The 21,639-nt window shown below is 57.3% G+C and overlaps 1 protein-coding gene across 1 annotated transcript in view; it reads left to right on the top strand.

Moving 5' to 3' along the window:
- LOC119089820 (transcription factor Sox-7) overlaps positions 1-19,295 on the top strand; it is a 50,032-nt gene extending 30,737 nt beyond the window's left edge. Inside the window, exons 2-6 of the mRNA XM_037212637.1 lie at positions 15,286-15,431; positions 15,531-15,671; positions 15,945-16,023; positions 18,844-19,088; positions 19,173-19,295. Coding sequence (XP_037068532.1) covers positions 15,286-15,431; positions 15,531-15,671; positions 15,945-16,023; positions 18,844-19,088; positions 19,173-19,295 — 734 coding nt within the window. The remainder of the gene's footprint in view (positions 1-15,285; positions 15,432-15,530; positions 15,672-15,944; positions 16,024-18,843; positions 19,089-19,172) is intronic.
- The last annotated feature ends 2,344 nt before the right edge of the window (positions 19,296-21,639 follow it).

Here is a 21,639-nt window from a genome sequence, read left to right as displayed (position 1 = left end):
TCTATCTCTCTCTCTTCTCTCTCTCTCTCTCTCTCTCTCTCTCTCTCTCTCTCTCTCTCTCTCTCTCTCTCTCTTCTCTTCTCTCTCTCTCTCTCTCTCTCTCTCTCTCTCTCTCTCTCTCTCTCTCTTCTCTCTCCCTCTCTCTCTCTCTCCTCTCTCTCTCTTAATGACTCAAAAAAATTGTTTATTATCCTGCTGGCACTAACTCCGCCGTCTTTTCTGGTCCGCATGATAGCATTCAGTTCGGAACAATCGACGGCGCGCTTGACCCTGAGGCAAGGCGAGAATGAAGATATCACCGAAGCACTGCCGGCAGGCTACTACCAGGAGTTCTCAGCCAGACGGGCCATGCAGCCGGCCGGCTGGCGGACGAGCGGACGCCGGTGCCACGGTGTCACCGTGCGCCGCTGACACCGTGACATGACCTGCAGGTGTAAATCTCTCCGGACCCGGAGCGGCACGCCGCGGACGCTCGCGGTCCCGTGGACACAATGCCGCATTGCGGCTCGAAATGTTTCCATTGAAGGCGGCTCTGCCGCTGCGGTCCGCTGTTGATGGCGCGCCTCTGCGCGGCGGGGCAGCTGTCTCGCCGACCCCTCCGCCAGCGCTCCGACCTCTGGCTGCTGCCGGCGAGCTCGCTCGGCTGTTGCCCGCATCGTTTTGCTGGCGCTTCCCGGCAGCATTATTCTGCCCGGTGCCGACAACCTGCAGAGCGGGTTATTCAAGCCTATGACATAGATATACAGATGTTTATGCTGCTCGGTTCACTGGGCATTTAGAGGTTCTCAGCTGTATCAAGACGATAAACCACTTCTAAATTTATCCAGCACATGCTTCTAAATGCATATGGGAATTGTCTTCATATTAGGGGTAACAGACCTCTGCGGTTGTTCCATGAATAGAATAGCGTGGTCTCATGCTTCTGAGAACCGCTTAGGGCCACAATCACGTCCTGCTGTCAGCGCTGCAGATATATGCCCGGGCTTTGAGTCCAGCTGACTGCACTTTGAGTGGTGGGTCGTGCTCGAGCGCATGGCACGTGTCAGGTGAATCTGTCCGAACGTTCCGGCCCACCTCCGTCGCTCAGCTGCTCCCGTCGGCGCACAGTTGCTGGAGTCGCTCTTTTGACTTTGCCCGGTTGATTGTTGAACGGGTGAGACCTGGGCACGTTGCAGTGTCTTTCCGTTGCAAGATAGCCATTGATGTTGCCCTCTCCCACTCTTGGACTTTGGGTTTTGAGCTTTCAGTGTCAGCCCTAGCATTTAGTTACCTAGCTTACTGAAGCCGTTAAAGGATTTCCATTTACTCAATAATATTCACGCTCGCTGCAGCAGTTGTAATCATTCGTGGCTACTACACCATTACAGCAACTGGCCTTAGCCAAGATTTGACTCCTTGAGACCTTTCCTGGCCCTCCTGAGTGCTCGCGACCCCCTCTGACCCTCGTATGACCCGCCCAACCCGCGGTATCCTTGTCCGACCCGCCCAGTCGAGGTGAACAGACGCGTTCCGGCCGTGCCCTATCCCGCTGCGCGTGACTGGCGCCCCCCCTCCCCCCCCCCCCCCCGCCATCGCCGACGCCCGATGAATGGGGCCACGTCGGGGGCGGATGGCGGCGCTGACTCGCCGAGCGGTCCACCCGGGCCCTCTGATCGTCACCTGCGGTCAGCCGCCTACAAACCGCACAGACGGAAAGCAGGAGCCAGGAGAACTGATGTGTTTGTTTTCCTCCTCTTTCTTTTCATATGTTTTCCTCAAAGCTGATGTCTTCTTGCAGTGAAATATGTGAGGGCAAATGATGCTAGCACAGTGGACTACTTGCTCAGCTCCATCGCTTATTACTCTTTCTATCACTGTCTGTCTGGAATAATTAGCTAAGGAACGGACAACTGCAATGCAGTTTTGTATCTCCCATCCTTGATGTTCCGTGAGGAATGATTCTTCGCCACTTACTTTCTTCAGGCCTCAAACATCCGGGTGGATGGCGCGTGACGGGAGGCTTTGCGCACCGGGACCGATGATGACGCTGACACCGATACGTTTCATATTTTGATAAAGTTGCGACACATCCGCTTTCAGGACTATTTGAGAAGCATGCGGGTCAAAACGTTGAAAAAGGCAAAGGCATGGGCAAAGTTGATATCGGCAAAAAAACTGTTGCCCTGTGCTGCCCTGGCTACCCTACGTATCGAGCAAAAGGAGGTTTTCACGCCTGAAAACCTTTCGCTATCGCAGAGCCAAAACTCACAATGGACTCCAAGCAAGGAAAGGGCTGACCGGTCCAGTTCTGGCAGCTCGCCGCGAAACATAGGCCTCGGTAGCTGGCGGTGAAACATGACCTCGAACCCGCTGCAGCCCCCACGAGTGCACGGGGTGCACAGCAGCAGGCCGCTGTTGAGACGTCGGCCGCGGTTGCGATGCCCCGCATCGACTGGTACAACACCGCCGCCCCGACGGATTCGACAATCGCTGAATGCGCGAGGCGGCGTCAGCTGGCCGGCCCCTGCCGGTCGTGTTGTGCTGACGCGGACGCGGTCCCCTCCCCTCTCTGTGTACTCCAATGACCCAGAATCGACGCTGTTGCCGCGATTGTACTACGACAGGCGGCGGCGCAGGTCGGAGAAGTCGTAACGGAATCAGCAGAGCCTCCCTGACCCTGTTGTTTTAGCCAGTTCTAGGCGCATGGTTGAGTGCGAAGTCGACAGCAGCGGTCTTGGAGTCGCGACGACTCCCATTCCGATCTGGTTTGATCCATTGTTCACATGAAAAGGCATTCTACACCGACCTGTTGCTCTATCCGTTTGTGCTCTTGGTCAGCACTGCACACTGGCACAATATTCATCACGGGTGTAAATGTTACCACGTCCGCCGAATATCCTCTTCCCTATGTAGTTCAGAGCTCCTAATCTGCAGAGTTCATATTGGTCTGGTGCGGTTCATAGCGCAACGATGTGTCGCCGGTGGTGTAGGCCTGTTTACTTTGCCACCCTCACCAATTACGGACGGCGTTGGCTGGAGGCCGCTGCCCCGGGCGAGAGCGACGAAATCCTCACCCCACGAAGAGATAGCCGAGTAAGGCATTAGCACGTTTATCGCAAGTAAAGTGATGTTATTTGTTTTTATTGCCCGTTTTTGTGGCGCGCCCCGGCGCTCGTGGTTCCACTGGAGGCCCGGCATCGGTTGTATTTCACGTGACCCGTCCCGCCCCGGGCTGACCTGAGGTATCTCTCGACGCACGCCACGTCCGAGCCTATTTGTCAGCCACGGTCGGCTGTTGGAGTCGTACGATGACCGGCCGTTCATCGGCCGCCCTTCATGCCGCGCCGGTCTAACGGGCCATCACTGCCACGCTCTAGGGCCAGACTCGGGCCGGGTAAAGGCCGGTCAGCGGGCCATCACTGCTACGTTCCTGGGGCCAGACTCGGGCCACACTTGGGCCGTGCTCGGGTCGGGTACAGGCCGGCCGGTCGGCTTCGGCTGAGCGGGGCGTGGGCAGCCGCCCGCATGGCAGGCGTCAACTCACGTGATATCAGGGCCATCGACGTCGTCTCGTGTGTTATGATTGCTCTCCAGGAGGCGATGACGATACCTGGCCTGTTTTGGAAACAGAACTGATACTGGTGGCGTCATTCTGGTTGGTCGGAATTTGAGCTCGAGCCGGCACCATTCCACCCCTTTGGTCTGAGCTGGCTCCAATTTCAGAGCCTTCCTCCAAAATCAGCTTGGTAGTCTGTTCAAATGTTACCATGGCGCCACGCATTGGTGCGCCACCGTATCCTCCGTGTGATACAACGCCTGAACCTCGACAGAAGTCACGAGTCATTATTATGTTGGTGTCAAAGCTGATGCAATGCAACAGCGTCTAGCCTTCTCATGGTGAACAGCTGACTTGAATGCATAATCAACGGCAGGACTCTGCACAACACTACTACGCTTCCGACACTGAAGGAGACGCGGGCGCTGCAAATGACGGTGCCACCAGGAGCGCCAGGCGGCAGGCAGCACGCGCCCCTCGCTGTAGCCGGTAGCTCCAGCTGGGCGCGTCGCCAGCGGTCAGCGGCGGTCCGACCCCGCGCCCACGGGTCCGCGGCCGCGCGCCACGTCCGTTTCGTCTGACCCCGGCCGGCCCGTTCCCATGTGGTCGTCCGCGACCGTGCCGGAGGGGCGGGCAGGCCGCACAGAGGTTACCGTGATCGTTGTTTTTGCCGCCGCTTTTTCGAGCCGGCGCCGTAATTAAGACATTGCACGGATCAGCTGGCCGTATCTGATGGCGAGTGGCTCGGAAATTAGACCATGTTTATAGCCGCCACTAAATATCGCCATCACGAGCGGCGGCGGCGCCGCGCGGCCAGCGCCAGCCGTTTCCGCCGCCGCAAACGGTTCCCGCGCGCGTTCCAGGTGGTGAGAGTGGCGCCGGACAGAGCTGGTTAGGAGTCGGGTGCGGGGCGGCTGGAGGGACTGGCTGGGGGTGGTGCGAGGCGTGAGACGGACGGGCTGTGGGGCGGGTGAGGTAGGGCGCCAGGCAGACCGACGTAGGAAAGGATGAGGTGTGGGTCTGGCTGGAGGATTGGTTTGAGGATGGGTTGGTGAGGGTAAGCGAAGGTGTGCGGTGAGTGAAGGAGTTGGCTGAGGCCTTGTGGTGAGACACCCGGTGGTCAAAGCCAGCTCCAGGATGGGTGTCAACGTTGTCGACTTGGCATCGAGCACCCAGGCAATGTGAAACCACAGCCGGGGGCACCACAGCTGCTTTTGGAGGAGTTGTTTGCATGACTTCACAAACTTCCCAGAATAATTCAGGAAAATATGATGCAATGATTTAGGAGAAGGTGTGGCCTATAAAGCAGGGCTTATGTTTTTATGTGGGTTGAAAAATTAAACCTGTTTCCTGAGTAAACACCGCCGGCTGAAAAGTACCCCAAACCTCCCAGTTGTGTCCAAAGTCAAATGAGCTGTGGGTGAGCAATTACCCGACCGCTGGGTGTGGCATACACAGACCTGGGAACTCGATTCTCGGTCCAGAGAAAATGCATCGCATCTGCTAGACCCGAAGTGACTGTCTGCTTTTCACTGTTCCATGTGAGGATTAGTCTCGTTGGCTGATCAGCTGATGATGATCCTGTGGTAGCAGTTCTGCGTCCACTTGTGGTGAATTTGCACCTATCAGAGATTATTGTCCATGCGATAAATAAAACACATCTGATAATTGTTAGTCAAGCGGATTAATGGCATTTTTATTCAGATCTGACTTCTGCAAATTGACGGGAATGGCTGGGAAGCCTCCAACCGCAATTTATGTGGCCCACCAGTTTGGCTGCTGTTTTGTATCGAACAATACTTCAAGTCTGGATCGAATCACCTTACAAAGATAACTCATACGGTGCTATCTAAGCAAAGGGTCTGACCTAGCTATATAACAACACGGACGTCAGCATGATGCGTCAATGCTAGCGGGAATGGGGGCAAAACTGAAACACGCTGAATTAATACATTCGTGCGTCAATCAGTATACAGTCTGTTGGTTTGTTACTGCACACTTACTTCCTTAAGAGGCCCTTGGACTTCAAAGTTGGGACTAATTCTTTCACTTACTGTGCATTGCGGCAAATGATTTGTAGAAGGAGACAGGAGTCATTTGGTTTTATGGATGTCGTCTTCTACAAAACGGGTTACAGGTCATCTCATTTGTGCTTATGCAACTGACATTGCACTCATTTTCCAGATTTGTGTCATTTTTGCCCAATTGTAAGTCCTGTTAATTAAACTCAACACAGTAGAATCTTTTTAGCCATTTTACAGGTATGGGCTGCTGCCCTCATTAATAGTTTTACCATTTGTATGCAGATTAATTGAATTTGAGTCTCATAACCACCTCGACATTGAATGTCGGCTACATAGCTCTTGCCACTTACTTCGGCTCCAGCCACCTGACACCTGCCAACGCATCATTTCCGATGTTGCTAAGGGCCGACAGCCGCTGACCGCGCATGTTATAACCTCGAAGCTTCCCTGAGCTCACACAGTGCCTCGGTTATTGCCGCGCCACGCCAGACGGCCAGACTGGTGAGTCCACACGGTGCATCAGTGATAACTGTGTCACACCAGACGGCCAGACTGGTACTGGCAGACACGATGCTTCGGTTACCGCCGCGTCACACCAGACGGCCAGACTGGTGCTAGCAGACACGGTGCTTCGGTTACTGCCGCGTCACACCAGACGGCCAGACTGGTGCTTGGAGACGTGGTGTCTCGGTTACTGCCGCGCCACACCAGACGGCCAGACTGGCACTGGCAGACACGGTGCATCGGTGATTATCGCGCCACACCAGACGGCCATACTGGCATTGGCAGACTAGCTCGCTGCGGCCGGCCCGAGTATCGACTCGTCCCGCCCCCGCCCCCCCCCCCCCCCCCCCCTCCCTCCCAGACACACACGCGCTCACGGGGATTAGCTTTGCCGATGCGGTCATCACGCAAAAACGCGTGCCGCGTCGATGGATGTGGCTCGACGTTTGTTGACATTTCTGCAGGGGATGAGGAAGTCGCGGCGCTGTTTTTGCGGCGGTGTTTATAAATTTGCGAAGTCTCCTACGTGACAGCTAGTTTTTAGCTCCCGAAGCCCGGGACGAACGCAGGTGCTGGCTATCTGGTGGAATCTGGAGCCCGCTGGCACGTCCGCGGCGGCTGCAGCTTCGTCAACGCCCACCGGCCTTCGTCCCGAAGCGAACTAGTTTCTTGCATGGGCTCGGTTTAGAGGCATCGTGGGACACTTGTGTTGGTTTGCGGTGTGGAGAAATCCCGCAACTGTCAGGTGTACGGTGAATTCTTGCAGCAGCCGTTGCGCAAGCGACCAGCTATATGGGAACAGCCGGGAGGCATGGGCAGCTTGGTGCGTGTGCAGCATTGGAGTCTCACGGCCCATCGACTGATAGCGTATCCTTGAAGAAGGGCATTTGAAGCATAGCGGCCCTCACCTCGGAATTTTATCGCCATCTCCCGGTGTCGGGCTCGTTTCTCCGGGACTGGAGGTGCCCGGAGCGGCGACGGTGAATTCGTTTTGCGACCTGACAACGCTGCGCGGCTTATAAATGACGACCCGTCCGGCTGAGGATGACGAATCGGCGAAGCGCCGACGTGTGCAGTGAAAAACTGGACATTATCACTCGCACATCTAAACAGCGCGGCCCGGCCCCGGCGCCCGGCGACGCAGTCGTGGGAATCTGTTTTTGTTTTCCCAACTCTGTCCACCCGATTACGCTGTCCGTGTCCGTGGCCTGGCCGGCTGCGGATGGGAGGGCTGGAGAGGCGCCCGGCGGTCCCAGAGCCGGCGGCTGAATTCGGGAGCTCGCCGCGCAGCAGCAGCCTGAAGCTGGCTTAACGGAAAATCGGAGGAATGCGATTGCGGCAGCAGGGTTGGTGAAAGGCGCTTTAGCGAAAAAGGCGAGTGTTGAAGGAGAGAAGATTCGCGAACTGTTAAGAAGCTGACGATGCGCATTGCGATTATCCTTCTCCGTGAAAGTGTATCGCCATGAGGCCCTCCGACGCCCAGACGTAGTCCAAGTCGCTCAAGTGTTGGTATTTCATTGGAAAGTGGACTTCGCGGAACTGCAGGACGTCCCTCAAACCGGAACAGGCGGCATGCTATCTGTCCGGAGACCTGTGTCGGGGCGGCACGCGACTGTCAGCCGGCTATCAGCGGCACGCCATCGTGTATGTCCTGCACGTGTCGTACGTATACGACACATGCGAATCTCGTCTTTGACAGATCAGCTAGGCCTTGGGCGCGGTGGATATACTGACTTGCACAACGCGGTAGATGTGCCGTCGTGAACTCCGCCGTTTCTTGCGCTCTAGGTCAACGTGCATGTAACGTGTTCGGGTGCATGAAGCGGTGGCATATCCAATCACATAAGCTGGTACTCAAGAAATACCTGATGTCAATAAAGCTATGCATCCGATGTAGGCAGATCCGGATTCTATTTGAGTCCAACTAAGGTGGGGTGTCTCGTCTCGACGTGTTGTCAGACGTTTGGCTTAAGTCCCTCGAGGGGCTGGGTGGCTCAGCCGATTTGCATGATGTCACTTGCATTTTTGAAGGCGGCGGCATGTGATTGGAGCAGGAATGCCGGAGGCTTCGGCGCCCTTTCAAAGAGAGCAGCATGTAGCGGCTGAATTTAAACGTGCGTATTGTAAACTGGCAGCTATAACATTGCGGGTTTTGTGTATATTTTTGGATCAGCTGATGTGGTGCATCACTGGCGCATCGAAAGCGCCGCGTTACTTCTCAGAGTGTGCGACATACATCAGCGCGTTGCATACGCGAAAATTGACCCAGTCGCGCCGCGCTTCGAAGCCGCGAGATGAAGATTGATCGGGGAGGGAGGATTCCGTAATAGCTCCGCTCCACACCGTCAAACAAGACATCACGTCCGAGCGCGTCGGGCCAAGCATGCCGCTGCTCATATTTGGCTGAGATTAGCCGGACGTCGGGCATAGCCGTCAGGCGGCCGGGCGGCACCGCCGCCGCTGGGCGGTCCGGCACCGAGCGCCGACAGCCGCGCCGGGGGGGGGGGGGGGGGGGGGGCGACAGGCTGCACGGCCTGCACGACCGCGGCCCACGACAGCGACGGCGGGACGGGTCGCGCAGATTAGACGCCGGCGCCGGCCGAAAAGAAAGGCCAACCTGTCCAAATACCCCGGCCGGCCACAACACGGGCTGCTGCTGCTGCCGCCGCTGCTGCCGTTGCAGCGGCCCGGCCGTGACGTCACGCGGCTCAGCTGGCGTCGCGTCGGCGTCGCGCGCCGCTGTTTGTTGTTGACGGCGGGCCGAGGGCCGGTGCCGGAGCGAGCGCTGAGAGATGCCCAAGCTCCTGAGTTACTCGTCCGCCATTCGTCGGGCCCCTTGTTGGCCATCACCTGACACTTGGCGATGGGGCCCAGCCAGCCTGAGACTGAAGGTGAATCAGGCGTGCAGGGCTATTCTGTTCACGTCCGGATGAACGTGTATGCACGCTGCGTGCAACCGGCTGCATCATAAACACGTAGTCTTGCGTTTAATACAGTTTATGTTGAGAGAGTATATTTATAATAAAAACAAGATTGTACACACGGACAGCAACGGTTCTTTCGGCCATAAAGACTCGGCAGTTAAAATTTTGGAAGCTTGTATTTTCTCTCTTCGTGCACAACGGCTTTTGGATAACATTTATATATGCCTTTTTGCCTTTTGCAGCATATCAGTGACATTGTGTTTGTTTGCTGCATGTCCCAATGGCAAGGGTCGTGGGACAAGCCTGGCCGACGGGGCGTCCGTTTCCTTGCTACGGCTTGGACCCGCCTGCGACCGCCTGCGGCCGTGGAGGCCGCTCCCGCTCCGGCTCGAGCTGTGGAGGCCTGGCCAGTCAGTAGGCGGCACTGCGGCGCGCCGGCCGCTGGTCGCGCCCTTTTCCTCGTCAGACGCCACCGCGGCCGGCGGCAGAGGCCGCCACCAGGTGGGCTGGCTGGCGGCGGAAGCCTCGCTTGAGCTGGAGAGCAACAATTACCGTTGGTGGGCACCGCCTGAACAAGAGAGGAACACTCGCTGTATGAGGGCACCACTTGAACAGGAGAGAAACACTCACTCTAGGAGGGCAACGCCAGCACAGAAGAAAAGCCCTCACTGTAGGGCGGTTTAGCCCACAAGAAAAAAAAAATCATGGGACACGTGGTGCCACTGGCATAGAAGAGAAACACGCACTGCGTAAACGATGGTAAGACATAGTCCTGACAGCAGAAAACTGTCACTGCGGAGACTGCACTGCCTGCACATGAGAAGAACATTGATTTTGGGGACTGCACCGCCGGCACTGGGCAGGAACACTCGCCGTGAAGACAGCACCACGATCGTACTCCAGGAACCCCGAATAGTGGAGATAGCATCGCCCGCACAGGAGGGAAACACTTATTGTGGAGACAGCGCCGTCCACATCGCACAGAAACACGCGTCGCAGAAAGACACCGCATGTACAGGAGCGAAAACTGCTGTAAAGACGACAACACCCGTACATGGGGAACGAATGCCCACCGTGGAGAAAACCCCACCCGCACGCGAGAGGATCACTCGCCGCGGAGACAGAACCGCCCGCACTGGAGAGAAACACCGCTTGGCAGACTAGGCACTCCAATCCACAAAACGCAGCTGCGAGCGGAGACTGCGATGCGACGGGAACAGTGTCGCTTTGTAAATGGTGGCACTGCTTCGCAGCATGCGCTGTATGAGAGGCATTTGTTTCTGAACAAATGCCTCTCGGCATTTCTCGGCATCACCGCACCACCCAGTGCACGTAAAGCACAGAAGTAGCCACCTCGGCGCCGCGACGTACGCGGAGAGCCACTGCTGCGGTCCAGTGCAAGCCCACTGAGCATTGAAATCAGCAGCGGCGTCCCTCGGCGGCGCGCGGCCGCCGCCGCGCCGCCCACCGCCCCCCATGACCGGGTGACACATCCGATCAGGCGACACGCCGGCCGGCACCCGCGCCGCATGCCCGATGAGACCACCCTCGAGTGACGTCACGGCGCCGGGCCGGCCTCATCCGTCATCGGGTGACGGCCGGACCGAGCGGCTGCCCCGCGACCGGGGACGTGTCGCCGGCCGGCCGGCTCGCGAGACGCCGGCGCCGCTGCAAAAACCCACGGCCGCTCAGCTGATGCGCGCTGAGAAGCTGGCTGTCTCATGCACAGGATGCGTGCACGGGGATTTGTTTGATGTTTTCCCGAGCGGCAGTAGCTGCTGTTTATCCCAGACCCGTACGGAGAGGGAAGTTTTTGCGTGTGAGGATCAACCAATTTATGGTATAAAAAAAGAAAAGAAACCAATTTATGGTATAAATTGCATTCTTTCATGATTGTATGCTTTCAGTTTAGCATCGGTCGTTTTTTTAGAGCGAAATGTGAATGATTGCGTATTTCGCGTCTCTATAAGAGGCATGGATAGATGTCGTTTTTGCGTTTTGCTACAGTGGTGTGATAGACTACGTTTCAGCTCCACTCTCTCACACTCGACGCTCCTCAAGGCGCTATCGTCTCAGAATCCCAAAACCCGGCATTCGAAACGACCGCCCGGCGTACGCCCCAGATAGCTGGAGGTGATCACGCGCCGTTACTGTCACCGGCGCGCCGCGCGTGGCATTCCTGGGGCGGCGCGCCAAAAATGCCCGGAGTGCCCTCCTGCGGCCGGCTGTCGTCCCAGCTCTATCGGCCCGCTATCGCCCAGCTCTATCGGTCGCTTCATCTCCGCCCGACGGGGGTCCATCGCTCCGGGTGACGCTCCGTCGGCGCCGGTGTCGGCAGACCGCCTCCAACGGCCGGCGCCGGCCATGGGGCCATGCGGACCCTTTAGGTGGCCGGGACAGCACCGAAGGCTTCAAGCAGTGCAGTGCCGTTGAGTCCAGATGCCGTGGATTTAGTTAGTTGTTAGGTTTTAAAGGCGCGTCAACTGCGATGGCTATTTGCGCTGATGTCATGGTTTGTGCATTGCAGGTGAGGCTGCGGTGAGCTCTTCGTTAATGGCTCTGTTTGAGGGTGGTTTAGTCGTAGCTGCTGTCTGAAACGGATGCATGCATTTGCTTCTGCCAAGTATAATTAAGCCGTCTTTTACCAGCTAATGAATCTTTTACCAGCTTTCGCCATTCCGTCAAGCGCCGGGGCTTAGAGTCAGTAGCAACTCCGCGGGGACATAAACAGCTTTATCGATACCGGATCAGTCTAGCCAGTCTTTCTGTCGCCGGTGAGGATTTGCTATGATCTCCGTGGTCATCGATCATTAACCACCACAGAACTTAAGCCAGCAGCACCCAGAATATGTCTGACAAGATTCTGGTGGCCAGGTAAATCGCTTATCAATGGCCGGTAACAGCCGGAAATCCATTAACTGCATGACATCTGCGGTCAGCAGTAAGACGCACTGTATATATTACATGCTCTTCTTACCTAACCACCGCTGTCCGCCTTGATCTGCCGCTGGTTTATGTGGATGCCCTCCCGTTGTGCACTTACGTAAGAATTTTACGAAATAACAAAGCGTACGGCCGAAACGGACCGTGCGTGTCACACAACCTCTGACGCTACGAGCATTTATCAACCGCTAAGCACAATCGCATTCCCGACTCATCTTAGCTGTGGAGTTTGCAATGCACACAGCAACTGCGTGTCCATGTGGATGATTTCAAGGCAGCTCATCCATTTTAGATAGCCTTGCATTTTGAGCATTCCATCGGAAGATCTACCACACATAGAGCCGGGCCTTCAGCGGCGGGGTCTACGTCAGCGCTGTGAAACGCCGTCAGTTTTTCTCCGCCGGTCGCCGGAGGACCGCACACGGCTCGGCGCGTCTCGAGCGGCGGCCGGGTGGCGTCCGCGCCCGAGTGGCCGGCCGTCCGCGGCGCAGACAGCCGTGAAACGCGCCCGGACGCGCGCCGACGCGTGAGGAACACACACATGGGGCGCGCCGACAGGTGCGCCCGAGATGGCGGCCGGTGCTGAGAGCGGCCCCCGCTGGGGGAGGTCGGACGCAGACCGGCGGCGAGTTGGGCCCGGCCATCCTCCTCCCAGGATTGCCCTCTGCACCGCCCTCTTATGCAGTATCCGATACGGCGGGGCGTGGAAGTGACTTGTGTCTGAACCCCGTGCTCTGGTGTGGTCTTCACGCCCAAACTCTGCGTTTTCCCGAAGTTATGCATAAACATCTGGTCGCATGCGCACTCATCTTATGCTGTCATCGCTGGCGTTTTTGATAACCCCCACTAAAAGGCTGTGAGTAGCATCTGCCGATTTCGATGGTATCTCCAGTTAGTTTTTTTGTAGGCTTGCTCGGGTGCGTTTTTTCGGTCGTTGCGCAGAGCGTGACGTGGTCTGCCGTGACCTGGCTGGATGGAATCTCGCGATTCTTATCCGCTGGATAACAAGGCCGGTCAGTGAGCGACTTGTCATGCGGAAGAGTGGTTTTGAAGTATTCGCACAGTATGGCACAGCGTGCAGGCAGCTGCATGCTCTGCCGGTACGTCTGCAACAACGCCGCATTCCACTGGCCACTGGGGAGCCGCGTCGATTTAATTCTCTCTCGCTGTCTCTTGTGCCGGCGAGCTGTTCTGTTATTCGTTTGGCTAGAAACAGTTTCGTTCGGCGGCTACGTCGCTTATTTCGATCCAGGCTCCTGTCGCCTTACCAGTCGTGCAGTTCTTTGTTCGGATTTTGCATGGATCAGATGTGGAGCGAGTGGAGTAATCCTTAGTATCTGATGAGGAAACACGCCGTCATACATGTGACAGCTTCCTTTTTAAATGTCTGTATTACGTTGTGCTCCAGAAAGTGAGACTCAAGGCCATGCTAATTACTGGTAAAACAGAAGGCTTTTGAAAAAGGAAAGCCGATAAAGCTTGTATATCTTTGCAAACCTTATGCAGAGACTGTTTAAGAAACCAACGCTTTGGCTCTTCACCAGAATGAGCCATGTGTCCAGATACACATTCATTAGAAGCTTGAAAGCATGTTGTTGAAATCTTCGGCATAGTAAAAAGTGGCGTCTTAGTTGGAGACCAGAAGCAGCTCGGGGTGCAGTACTGGGACTGAAATCGGCCTTGAAGTCACGTGTGCTTAGTGAATGTAAACAAGGAGGCTCTTCTTCATTAGATGAACTTGTCATGTAATAACTACCCGGTCAAGATATAAAACCATTTTAGACATTAAAATTGCTTGGGCACTGTCTCAAGACGAAATGAGACACATTTCATTGGTTTCAACACATTCCTGCTCACGAGACGGCGAGAAACAAAGCCACCGGACCTTCTCCGATCCACTGTGACCCCAGGACATCTGCGATGTCTCTCTGATGACGTACGGAACACATCCATCTTCCCGCACGCCTGATACGCTGGCGTGACTGCGGCCCGTCGTACCCCTTCCGGTTCCCATCGCGCTGAGCCCCCCTCCCCCCTCCCCCCCCCGCAGTACGTCACCGGCGCGGTGTGGTGACGCGCGCAGCACCGCAGCGGCCGGCGGTCGACCCTCCCGAATTAATCAGCGCTACAGGTGTTTTTGCCGGCGATGTGCCGATAGGGCCACTTAGCAGCGCGACCAATTAGCGGGCGAGCCGGCTGCGACCGCCGATGCAAATGAGCTAACCGGAAGGAGCCGACTGGCAAAGGTAGCCGCCGGAAGCGACAGGTCGAGCCGCGGAACGCCTGTAATGCGCGCCGCCACCGCGAGCGTCGCCGCAGTGCGCCGTTTTTCCGCCGCTGCCGCCGCCGCCGCCGCCGAGTGGAGCCGAAAAAGCGGCTGCAGCTGATGCAGGACAGCCATGCGCCGGCGGCCGGGCGCGCCCCGCCGCTAACGAGGGCGCCGCTCGGTACCGCGCGCTGCAGCCACGGCAGCCCCGCCGTCACGGCCGGCTCGCGGCGGGCCGGGCCCCACCCTGTCCGGGACGGAGCTGCTCTCAGGCTATCCTGCGCAGCAGTCGGCGCAGCGTCCCGTTGGTGCCGCGGTTCGTCGTGCTCATCGGACGAAAATGACTGATTTTGCTCATCGACGTTGAACGGACCAGGGGCGGGCCTGCCGTCACCAGGAGTACCGCGACAATAGCCGGACTGTACCGCAGCCCGGCTGGCGCCATGGCTCGGCACGCCGCCGCCGGCGCCGAGGCCATGGCGGCGCCGCTGCGGTCCGCTGCGTCCTCTCGTTAACGATCTACTTCGCGGCGCGTTACGGTCGCGATAACGTGACTAATTAAGAGACGGCACAGCCGTCCGGCGGCGCTGCAGGGTGACGGCTCTTCCGCCGGCCCCGCCGAGCGGCGCCAGGCTCGCTCGCGTGTCGCCCGCCGGCCTGACGTGTCGCCGCCGCTCCCAGAGTTCCCAGGAGACGGGCCCGACGACTGCCAGCGAGGCCGTAATTAAAGCCGTTTGTTAAAGAGCTGACAGTGATGTGGCGTCTTCTTCCCAGGTCGGTCGTGGCCGTGGTGAATATTTGCATGTTGATGGTCTTGCACGTTGTCTGGTCCGTTGCTGCGCTGGCTCGTCAATGAGTGAGACTGTGTATCTGAGTTTTACACGTGTGCCTGCTCTAGGACATCAGGTGAAAGAACCGTTAGCGGCTATGATGGTGACTTCAGTTACTCACGCCGCCAAAACGTGGCCGTTGGTCTGCACCTGAACTAACAAAGCATTAACGACGAATACTAATGAACTGACAGCGAGTGATCGGTCTATGTGAACCTCTAATGTCCATTGTTCTGACCCTGCCCGTCTCCGTTTTCAGGGAAGAAGTGGCGGAGCCTGACGCCCCACGACCGGCGGCCGTTCGTCGAGGAGGCCGAGCGGCTGCGCGTCCAGCACATGCAGAAGCACCCCAACTACAAGTACCGGCCGCGCCGGCGCAAGCAGGCCAAGGCGAAGGGCGCCGTGGCCGGCTCGCGGTCGCAGGGGCAGTCGGCGGCGCGCCAGGAGCGGGCCGAGCCGGAGCCGGTCGCCGCCGACCCGCCCGCCGTCTTCCCCGTCAAGCAGGAGGAGGAGCTGGCCTGCGGCAGCGGCCAGCCGTTCGCGCGCTACGGCAAGGAGGCGGCGTACGGCTTCACGGGCCTGAGCACGCCCGACACGTCGCCGCGCGGTAGTCCGGAGGCGGGCGGGGCGGCGCCGTACCAGACGGTCGGCTACGGCGCCGGCGGCGGCCAGTACGGCGAGCCGGCGCCGGCGAACGTCGGCCTGCCCACGCCCGAGATGTCGCCGCTGGAGGGCGACAAGGCGGCCTGCGCGCCGGTCGCCGCCGACGACAACCCCGTGTCGCACCTGATGAACGTGTTCGGCTCCGGTCGCTCCGGCTACCTGAAGCACGTGAATCAGCCGTACGGCGGCCGGCTGGGGCTCACCGCCCGCGCCACGCCCGACCCGTGCACGCCGCCGCCGCTGGTGTCGCCGCAGTACGAGTACTACGGCCGGCCGGCCGACAGCCCCGTCGCCGCCTACCAGCAGCAGCAGGCCGCCGAGAGGGCGTACGAAGGTAGGTCGCTGACGCAGTGGGATCAAAATCGCAGTGTTCCTGTGCATTGCGTCGCTTTTCTGTGCGAAAATGGTCAGAGTAAGAGCTCCCTGTAACGGAACTGGAGCCGGGGTGACGTTCGTCGCTGTGAGCGGCCGAGGACGCCGCCCGGTCCGGCCGCTCCCGAGACACGCACTTGTTTGCGCGCTGCTCGCGAACACGGCGCCAGCGCGACACCGGCCTGCCGCCGACTGCGCAAGCGGCCTGCGTCGCGTGTCGGTGTCGCAACCCGCGCCGTATGCTGATGGCGCGGCGCGCTGAACTTGAGGCGGCGGCGCGGCGCCGGCCGCGTTTGACCGGTACCAGACGTCATCGGCGCCCGTTCCCACAGGAACCTGTCGTGCATGGGCGGATTAGAGTGACGCGCTCGCCCTGGGATCACGTGAACCTTGCCCGGTCGCCGGGTGGTTTTCGCGGCGACCTCGAGGCGGTCCGACTGGATTGGTTTTTCGCGGAACCCGTACGTGGCGGGGCGACCATTCAGCACATGTTGGATATGGAATGGTGATATATGTTGGCAGTAGCCAACAGGTCTGCAGTTGGTCCCAGTGGGAACTAAACCAAGGCGACCCCCCCCCCCCCTTTGGTGTGGGATTTCGGTTTGAGCGCGCTCACGTCCTTGCTTCCCTGCATCTGGAACTTTTAGTTTAGGTTTCATTCCACGCAGCTCCCATCCATCCACCCATCCACGTTCCATCCACGTTGCATCTCACCTCCACGAACTTTCTTTCCTCCCACCCGCACGTACCACCGTGGGTGGTCAGCCTTGTCTCCACCTCCCCCGTCACCCGCGCCTCCGGTGACCCTCGGCGCGCGCCGCCTCGGCCTGCCCGTGACGTGGGCCGCGCGGCTGACCGGCGACCGGGGCCGGTGACCGGCGGCAGGCCGCCCCCGTGATGGATCCGCCTGTTAGCCGCGAGACGCACAGGCGACCCTAACTGATGGACGCACGTCGGTCGCGCCCGCCGGATTGGCTGCTGCTAATCTATTCGGGGCCGGGCTGGCGACGGCGCGACCGCGATGGCGGCCAGTCGGCGCCGCTCGCAACCCCTCGCCGTTCGCGGGGGTGCTCGCGGCGCGGGGCGAGGCTCGCCTGGTGAGATCATCGAAAAACGGGGGGTGCCGTCTGCTTAGGCACCGCGAAAAATTGTGAATACGCCCAGAATTTGGTTTGCGGTGGAAGCCATTTTCACGTGACTCGTAATCATTCTGCGGTTTTCTGTTCCGCAACTGATATTTTGCAACATCAGCTTGGATCGTGTTATATCATGCCATATTGCGTTTGTGAGTTATATCACGGGCTGTTAATTTCGAGCTAGCGGGCCTCGAGGGCTTCCGAGGCCGTGTCTGTTTACATCTCTGATTAAGCTTGTACCTTCGAAGGTGCGGTACAACTATTATGTGACTCGCGGAATGTATGAAGTTAGTGTAATCACTCGACCGACAACATTTCCCCTTAAGCCCCATGAGTCGTACATCAGCATCAAACTTGCGGTCCAACTGTGACTGCAGGTAACGCTGGGACCACCGGGGCGATTTGATCCGCTTTAAACTGCACATTTGCGCCAGCCCAGCCAAGCCCGCCGTCATCCACCCTCTTCGCTATCTTCCGCCTGAAGTGGGGCAACGATCCCACTACAAAAAGGATGTTATGTCACCCATCGACCCGGTGCCAGCCTTGTTTGTCAACGAAAAAGGTGTGATCTCAGGGACAGCGGCCCCCGGGAATATGTATGAGCTAAGAGCACGCAGAGTCGGCCGTGTCGATGCAAGTCCAATGAACCGATTGTGCAACGGCAGCATACCGATGAGAGCGGCGTTCGTGCGCGGTCTCACGCGTTCTCTTGGCGTCGGTGGGAGGCGCGCGGCGGAGGCCGAGGCGGGTCTGGCAGACAACGACCCGGCCCGTGTATGTGTATTGAACTGCCCCAGCAGCAGCAGCGATTGGAGCTTGGAAATGTAACTGATTGGGCTAATGCCGTCAGCTTTAACGAATCGGTTGGCATTGGCGGGCCGGCGAATGGGTGCATAGATGGGATATGTAGCTGCTCGAGTCGAGCTCTCTCGGCGGCATGGCAGGAAATAGCGGCTTGATGTCACCGCCGCCGTACCAGCCACCCAAGGTCGACACGGATGAGGTCAGAGGACCGGGGCCGCGGCCAGCGCGCCGGGCCGCGCCGCCGCCGACTGGACGGCCAGCCCCGGAATCTGGCAATCCGTGCGGTGTGTGGCAGCGCGCCGGGGGCTGGCGCGATCCATCACGGGCCTAGCGGCCGCTTTAGCTGGCGTCTGTCGGCCCGCACTGATAGAGATCTGGGGACATGGCTGAGCCGTCTGTCAACACAGAGCCGGACCACCGGCCGAGCTGGCGGCTGCAGTCGGACGGCCGCCGCAGCCGTACACAGAGCGCCATTACTCTCGGCTGGCGCGTGGGATCGGCGTGGTGCCGTTTGGCGGTCTAAACGGAAGTGTGATAGACGGGAGCGTGGTTTTACAAAAGCAGTGGGAGAGAGCTGCACTAAATGAAAATGACCTCAACTGTACCCATGTTCACGCCAGATCCCACTTCCCCACGGATGTAGCCTCCTCTCCCTGCGAAGGTGGAGGGCGGGGCTCACGGCACAGATGGAGGATTGGAACTGCTCCGACCGAAAGGAAAACTGGAAAGGAAAACCGAAAAACCCATGGTGATGGGCGCGCGAGAGGTCGTCGCTCAACATGCGTTGTCGCTCTATCCACTGCGTCGGCATCCCGCTCATGCTGTGTCTCCGCCTGTTGCAGACTACATGATGGAGCAGAAGCACCAGGCGTCGCAGATGGGCTACCACGGCACGTCGCTCGGCTCGCCCCTCGGCTACTCGCACGCTTCCGTGGCGCCCGGCCAGGCCGTGCCGTGCCCCGTGCCCGTGCCCCAGGACGACCTCGACGTGGACCGCAACGAGTTCGATCGCTACTTGAAGGGCATGCAGGGCATGGAGATGCACCAGCTGTACCGGGCCGAGCGGGCGGTGCACGAGGCGCCCTGCGTCGGCGGCGGCGTCGGCGGCGGCGGCGGCGGCGGCGGGCTGGTGACGAACTATGCGCAACAGGCGCCGCCGGCGGCGCGCCAGGCGGAGCGCAAGTACGACTACGCGCCGGCGCCGCTGAAGGAGGACTGCGCCGGCCTGGACGGCGGCAGCTCGACGCTTCTCTCGGCGCTGGCCGGCTACCGGGAGATGTACTACGAGTCGTGAGAGCCGCGGCGCGGCCAGGTGTCGGCTTAGGCGAATTGTGGGGCGAGTGACGAACGGCCAGGCAGCGGCGCTGGGGGCAGGGGGTGGATCGGCGAGGGGGGGGGGGGCGCAGAGGGAACCAGGTGCGGGCGGAGAGAGAAGAGGAGAAAGGGTAAGCTAGTGATTGTGTGAGCGCTTGAGAGAGGGAGAGAGAGAGAGAGAGGGAGAGAAATATACATATATATATATATATATATATATATATATATGCGTCTGGGTGAAACAGAGCACGAATGAGCGAGCAAAAGGTCCTGACGCTGGGCGTTAGGAAGAAAATGTGTGGGACGTGGAGATTTTAGAGATCGCATTGAAAAACAATAAAGTGGAAAAATATTGGGGGTGAGTGAAAGGCTAGCGACGCATTGTGGGATGGAGCTATAAGCCAGGCCAAGGGGTGGCGTTTACTCTGCCGTGGGGATAATCAAAGCCGTTTGCCAAGGTTGTGTATTTGTTATTTATTTTTTCTCCAAAGATTTATTGCAAACCATGCCGACCGTGGCTAAGGCTGTACCAGGTTTGCTCTGTACATAAGTCCAGTTGTGGGAAGCACACAGGCCCGTAAGATTGCATGTGCACTGTGCTGTTCCATGTCTCGAATGCGTGTACGAAATCTGTGCCGTTACTCCTTCGCTTGCTTTGTATGCTGGTCGCTGCGTTTTTATATTTATTGACTTGCCGCAGCGGCGAGTTTTGTTCAGGTGGAGAGATTCATTTCAGCTGTCCACTGAAGTGAAGTGATCATAGACTGCTGATGACGACCAATATTTGTTCGCACCTGACTTACCTGGGGGCGCTAATGACGACCAATACTTGCTCGCACCTGACATAAAGATATACGAGTTCATGAGAAAGTGATCAAGATGACATCTACTGCTTGTTTTCAACTTTGCAAACGTTTATTCCGGCGAATCAGCAAGGTTTCCTCTTGCGTTTCCTCGCCGGGTGATACACGTTCTGAGTGGTGTGCGAATGTCCAGTTTTGTGATCAGTGCGCCGCTTGTTTAGATACAGATGTGTGTACTGTTTTCATCGGTCGTTTTGTCGTTTAGTGACAACGATGTTATTGGAGTGTAATATTCCTATTCAGATTAATAAGAGCAATGACGTCGCTAAGAGACACTTCATTTGCCTTCGATATAGGACACCGTGGTAAAGGGGCCGTTACTGACGACGTAGGCTTCTTCGAAGCTCCGTGTCAGCTTCATCACGCTGCAAGAATAGCTACATCGTTGCTGATTGGCCAGATTTCGCTCACATTCCTCTGATAGTCAAATCAATGTATTAAGCATGAGCGCGACAACCGTTTATGCTTCGAGGTTTTTCATGCAACACCATAGACCTAGCTGAATCACTCACAAAATTTGATTTGGTCGAGTTCTTAGCGTCCTCGTTTGCCAGATCAAGGTTACGGACATGTATGTATTCCTGCAAGTCCGTCTGTGCTGGCGTAAATGCATTTTGAAGGATAAAGGCATTCAGCTAGGCCAGAAAAGACCTTGCCAAATATGCGCTAAGAGCTGCGATATTTGTTCCTCTTAAAGAACAGCTGGATAACTTGTCCCCCAACCCTCGCGCATCATTGTGAATTGCTTCGTCTCTTCTGTCGTAATAATCGGCCACGAGCAACCTTCCATTCACTGCTTCCACACGGGGTTGTCAATGGTGAGGATGATTGTTATGATATATGGGTGGTAGGAGTGTTTTTCAGAGTAAATGATCGATACTAGTTGAGTCTGCGTAATGAGCGAATGCGTTTATTTGTTGTTTGTACGAGTACAATGATGCAAGCATACCATTCCGTGTAAAATAAATATAATATGTAGAGACAAATGTACATGAACGCACGAACATATTGTCAAACTGTCAATACAAAATACCCAAGATCGAGTGATCTTTCTCAGTGAGCACGCGCGAGGAAGGGCGGCCTGGCGGAAAATCAACAAACGAATATAAATATGCAACCGCTGTGTTACCCGAACGAGACCAATCGCATTCCGGCGGGCCGTGGTGAAGTAATTCACTCGAAACCGAAATATTTTATGTTCAGTACGTAAAAGGAGCCTCCATTTATCGGCAGTACCTTAAGGCAGTATTACGACATTAGATTAATTGAACCTGCCAAACAGTTGCTTATTTTCATTTCAGTTAATTTTTCTTGTTCCTTCGGACTCCTCACTTTATTTTCAGTTCTGTGACACCGTTGATGGAGCAAAATATTTCAAAAGGGATTTTTCAACCCCCAAAATCCAAAAGCTTAAATATTCACAGCCGGCACATAACAACAATTAGGGAAAATATCATCCCA

This window comes from Pollicipes pollicipes, unplaced genomic scaffold (assembly GCF_011947565.3).
Source record: "Pollicipes pollicipes isolate AB1234 unplaced genomic scaffold, Ppol_2.1 Scaffold_3087;HRSCAF=3621_pilon_pilon_pilon, whole genome shotgun sequence".
Classification (NCBI taxonomy): Eukaryota; Metazoa; Arthropoda; class Thecostraca; order Pollicipedomorpha; family Pollicipedidae; genus Pollicipes; species Pollicipes pollicipes.
This window is presented reverse-complemented; position numbering and strand designations above follow the sequence as displayed.